Below are 6,033 nucleotides of genomic sequence, written 5' to 3'. Positions count from 1 at the left end.
TATAGATTGATTGATAGGTTTTCGGTGATTTTACTTGTTCACACGAGTTCCATATTTGCAAGTTCTTACATAAACATTGTCACTCAAAGATCGTGTCAGATGGACGGACCACCAATGGTCATATCTTTTTCTTCTTCTCCCCGTTCTCAGCTTCCTCCCCCTCCGTCTTCATCATCATCATCACCATCATCATCATCATCATCATCATCTTCTGCTTCTTCTTCTTCTTCTTCTTCTTCTTCTTCTCTTCTTCTTCTTCTTCTTCTTCATTTTTTTTTTGCGTTAACGAAATTATCTTCTTATTTTCTTTTTGTATCATCATCATCATCATCATCATCATCATCATCATCATCATCATCATCATCATCATCATTACCACTAACGCCACCACCACGATCACCATCATTATCATCATCATCATCATCATCATCATCTCTACTAACACTATATCACCACCGACTTCGCCACAACCATCATCAACAATACCATCAGCGTCATCATCATCATCATCGTCGTCGTCATCATCATCATCATCATCATCACAACAGTTAACATCACCAACACCACCATCATCACTACTTTATTATCACCACCACCACTACCACCACAAACACATTGGCAAACTACACAGGCCCAGCACAAACACGACAATGTTACACACTAGACCTTATAGATGCAAACATGACATCCTTGTCACACATAAAATGAATACCATTACGTCAATACAGACCACACACACACACACAAACACACACACACACACACACACACACACATATATCTTCATAACACTGTAAATAGATAGAACGAAGTTGACGCCACTCAGGTCTTTGTTATGTTTTTTTTTTTTTTTTTGCCATGTTTATGACTAAACTGCATAGATAGGAATAAAGTTGACGTCACTCTTGTCTTTGTTATTGGTTTTTGCCATCCACGTTTATGAGTAATTCTCACTAAACTGTATTGACCAGACTATAAAAGTTCAAGGTTACGCATAATTTTGTGTGTTGGTCCTTTACATTTCCGGATGGCAAAATTGTGAGTTTCTTAGACAAGCGATGTGGGATTTATAGATAGTATGCGCTTGGCTAAGAAGCTCACAACATTGCCATCCGGAAGTATAACGGACCAACACACAAACTGTGTAACCATGAACTTTTATAGATAGTATGCAGATGACGTCACCCAGGCCTTTGTTATTGTTTTTGCCATCCGCGTTTGTGAGTTGTTCTCACTAAACTGAATTAACCAGACTATAAAAGTTCATGGTTACACAGTGTTTGTGTGTTGGTCCGTTATACTTCCGGATGGCAATGTTATGAGTTCCTTAGCCAAGCGCATACGATCTATAAGTAAAGTTTTGCTATTGCGTAATCTGTTAAAACGAGTTCTTGTCAATACAGATTATGAAAAACGTACAAAAACGCTCATAGTAAAACAACAGTCTTTAATATCACCAAACTTTCTTAAACAGACGTTTTGTCATCAAAATTTCACACCGTATAGTCGTAATAATAGGAATGTTACAATCTCGTTTTGTTATAACAATATTCTTTCTGTGTCTTTATCGGATGTTTGTTCATCCTTTCACCATAATCTTAGATTTCCACGAGATGGTTGTGACGTGAAAGCTGATAATTATAAAATAACAACAAAATAAAAAATGAATAAATAAACAAATATATAAATTAATACAATTGTTTTAAAAATAGATAAATAATTTCGTAATGATGAAGATTATGATGACGATGATGATGATGATGATGATGATGATGATGATGATGATGATGATGATGATGATGATGATGATGATGATGATGATGATGATGATGATGATGATGATGATGATGATGATGATAATAATAATAATAATAATAATAATAATAATAATAACGTAAGAATCATAATATGTTTTATCTCTGAAAATGGAATGAGACATTTACTTTAATCGATTGATATTTGAAGGACGAGTTTTCTGGCCAAAAGTCTTAAAATGTGTTTTATCCGACTATGCCATTTTGTCATCATAGATACGGTTGAATGATTTTTCTGATCGGTTTGAGTCTGATTGATCTTGTGCACTGTGCTTTGCGATACAGACAAACATCCTATTGCTTCTACTTCCCTTTCAACACCCAGAAACCGGATTAATCTCTTTCTCCATTATCTTGATGATTATGAAGAACTATATAATTTAAATATATAATTTTTAAAAATAATACTGTTTTCCTTTAACTCTATTAATTCTGATAGTTGTAAACGTACAATATTACTACGACATAACGGTGTTTGAAGATCCCTTTGTAGTTCTATTAGCGTTTACTAGCTATAACTCTCTCCTTACCAGCCATTTTCAGGATTTTCCCCAAAACGTCACACCCAACTAACACAAAAATATATTTTTAGCACTCAAACACAATAGCAGTAAAGTTCTTCCGATGCATAATTTCCTTAGCAAAACCTGCTCGACAACAGACTGTTCAGTTTTTAAAAATAATTTTATGATGAACAAAAAAAAATTGAATAAGAAAATGTTGGTTAACTCGTAACGAATGTGACGATTTTCTTATAGATGATGAGGAGAGGGTTAACTCTCTCATTACCAGCCATTTTCAGAATTTTTCATGAAACTTCACACCCACCACCCAACACAAAAATACTCTAACAGAAAAGGAACAAGTCCATTCTATACATAATATTGTCCAGTGTCTAATTTTCACCGATAAAACAAAATATTTTCTTTATAATTTGTGATGTACAAAGGATATCAGAATGAGAAAACTGTTGGTTGTATCGTAACGAATGTGACGATTTTCCTATGGATGGTAAGGAGAGGGTTAAACGACGGTTAAACCGTGGCCTTCGTAAAGTTATGGCCTGACACTGACCAAATAATGACGTAAAAATGCCAGTCTTTTGCCACAAAAGAAAACAAATCGTGAGTTGTATTCAATAGTTCAACCAATGAAATAACTTGTTTCCATGGGCTCTACTAACGACAACTCACTAGGATGTGCAAAAAAACAATTAATGACGTCAAACTGCCAGTCCTTTTGGGTTTCAGTATCAGGCTATAACATAACGATGGCTACGGTTAAACCCGCTCTGAGTTGGAATCTTCCAGAAACGGCTGGCTATTGATAATATTTCCAGCTACAAGACGAGACAGATATTAATTCTGAGACAGAAATAAGATAAATATAAAACTTCATAATGATAATACAAACCAACAACAAGAAATAATAATGACAATAATTATAATAATAATAATAATATTATTATAAAAACAGTGATGATTAATTTCAGCATCATCATCAACAACAACAACAACATTAACAACATCAAAGACAGTTGTGATGGAAGCAATGATAATAATAATGATGATGATGATGGTGACGATAACAATAATTATGATAATAATAATTATGATGATAATAGTAATAATAATATTGACCCACAATGTTGTCATAGGTGACGAAATTACCCTTAACCCCTATGTTTCTTAAGACACAAATGGCCACACTTTGACAGAATCTGAGGTCCCAGCACAGAGTAAACCAAATCGTGGTCAACTTGGCAGTATTTGGTAAATCCGGCACACAGATCTGATTGATAAAATTATAAAAGAAATAAAAACATAAAGACTCCAACGTATGGATGAAAAAATTGAACATTTCAATATCGCACAAAGTAATCTTGGAACAAGAGTGCCTCCTTCCCCCCCCCCCCCCTTCCCCCCACCCCTAAATAAAAGACAAAAAAAACCCACAAACATAACACAAAAGAAAAAACAAACAAATAAACAAACAGCAGAGTGATAATGCGTCGTGCATTCATTCATTTCTTTAAAAAAAATCAACTATAATATTTGTCCGGGCTGAAACTGAGAGTGTGTCATAAATAATCCCGTGTTTTGATTGGTCAAAAATCTACAGGTAAATTCTTTTCAATGAAGGCAATGCAATAGGATTGAATAGTCTGACGTCACGTCCGCCCAACAACGAGCAGATTGGTTCTAAACAAAGAAAATTGGTACTTTTTTATTTTTCGTGCCGGCTAGAACTTTTTAGCATGTCATGTGATCAGAATGTATAAAAGTCAAAACATGATCAGATTTATAATGTTTTTCTCCTCATACACTTTTATGCTCGTCGGAGAAGTATTTCAGAAGGGCGTCCGCCATTGTTCCGATGGGTTAGAACCAGTTACTAAGTTACTATGCGTCATGATGAGGGAAGTGACATCACGACTGTTGAAGCGTTTAACAATTTTCAATGAATTAGGCAAGTAGTTGATAAAACAATGAATAATCAATAAACAATTGCTCTACTTACCTGCGGACGATTCTTTCCTTATGGACGCCACATTTGTGGCGTCAATTGTCCCGCCGCCGTTGGTTCCCCCAGTCTGGCCCACGCCGGTATCGATGACAATTCCCTGCGTCTGCCCGCCTGTCTGATGACCTGGACCTGTCAAACCCGAGCCGATGACGATCTTCTGGGACGGAACGACAAGAGCCGGTGACGGGCCCCCGCCGCCGACGAGAGTTCCTACCCCTGTGCCAACGACGCCCCCACCACCAACAGCAGCAGTGCCACCTAGCGATGAAGTAACGACAACTCCGCCTCCAGTGTCACTTGTTACTACCACTCCATTAGTGCCGGTGACTGGCCCTGCTGGAATTACCGGCTTGACTTGGGTAGCCGTTGCGGGTACAACAACCGGCTGGATGGTTGAAGGACCGGCGGGTGGGGCGACAACGGTTTTAGTGGCAATGACACTTGCGACGCCGGGAGCAGCCGGCACAACCGCAGGGGCACCTGGAGCTCGCACTACAACAGCAGGGGCGGCAGGCGCGACAGGAACAACAGCAGGGGCAGCAGGCGCAACAGGCACGATAGCAGGGGCGGCAGGGGCGATAGGCACAACAGCAGGGGCGGCAGGCGCGACATGCATCACAGGCATAGCAGGGTTGACCGCTGGCACAATCCCTGCAGGGGCGGCGGGGGCGACATGAACAACGGGATTGGCCGGAGCAGGCGCCATGAGAACATTGGAAACCGGGGCTGGTACGGCGGCGGCTGGAGACGCCATAACCGTCTGTACCGGCGGCATGCCGGCGACGGCCGCAACAACTGGAGCACCGGCCATCACTGGGGCTGCGGAGATCAGAAAATACATTAGATAAAATCATGAGACTAATTAATGAGGTCCAAAAATATCATATTTTGTAAAATATTTAACGTCATATTAAAATGATATTATTAAATACAATTTGATACTATCTCTTAATCTGTAAAACTCGTAATAATACCATATCATATCATATAGCAATGACTATGAAAAATGTTTTTTTTCTCTTTTTGAGGAAAATTTTTGTTTAAAATCAAAGCCCTATCTCCACTGAGTAAAAATGTTTTTGAATTTTGAAAATCCATTCATAAATAAACAAGTTATGCAGTTTCAAAGGTCTCCTTTATTTGGATGACCCGTAAAGAGGAAAAAAACGCGAAAATTTGGGACGCTTTTTCGGCATTTTTTTTCGACCTTTGGTTGTATCTTGCGTAATAAGTGTATTAAAAGAAGAGCAAATTAGGATGGTGTTTTGTAAAATACGGGAAAAGTACTCGTCATATTCATATGAAATTTTACAACCAAAAAGAAGAAATGTTCATGTATTACCTTGTCAGCGGCAAAACCTCCACGCACGGTAGTTTTAGAAATATTTTACTCCAAAGAGTAAAAATCTATTTTTAACGGTCTTCTGTTAATCGCACGAGTTTTGTCGCTTGACATAATCTAAAATGACATTTTTTTTTCTGTGTGCCAACTTCCAGTCATATTCATCGATAAACAGCGTCGTAATTAATTTTTTAAAATAGCATATACGAAACGGCTTCGTCCCATATTTTGACGCGAATTCGGGCACTTCGTGAGCGAAAAAGAGACCCAAAGATTTGTGCGGGATAGTCATTGCTATATCATATCATATCACATCACATCACATCACATCACATCACATCACATCACATC

At 38.1% G+C, this 6,033-nt stretch overlaps 1 protein-coding gene across 1 annotated transcript in view; it reads right to left on the bottom strand.

Annotated features, from left to right (window-relative positions):
* Window positions 1–1,432: 1,432 nt before the first annotated feature.
* The window catches only part of LOC144955821 (uncharacterized), a 39,304-nt gene continuing 34,703 nt past the window's right edge, over window positions 1,433–6,033 (bottom strand). Inside the window, exons 11-12 of the mRNA XM_078886017.1 lie at window positions 4,335–5,159; window positions 1,433–3,605 (exon numbers count right to left, since the gene is read on the bottom strand). Coding sequence (XP_078742143.1) covers window positions 3,487–3,605; window positions 4,335–5,159 — 944 coding nt within the window. The 3' untranslated portion in view covers window positions 1,433–3,486. The remainder of the gene's footprint in view (window positions 3,606–4,334; window positions 5,160–6,033) is intronic.

Source organism: Berghia stephanieae, chromosome 10 (genome assembly GCF_034508935.2).
Source record: "Berghia stephanieae isolate SIO BIC M18660-M18661 chromosome 10, UCSD_Bste_1.3, whole genome shotgun sequence".
NCBI classification, from domain to species: domain Eukaryota; kingdom Metazoa; phylum Mollusca; class Gastropoda; order Nudibranchia; family Aeolidiidae; genus Berghia; species Berghia stephanieae.
This window is presented reverse-complemented; position numbering and strand designations above follow the sequence as displayed.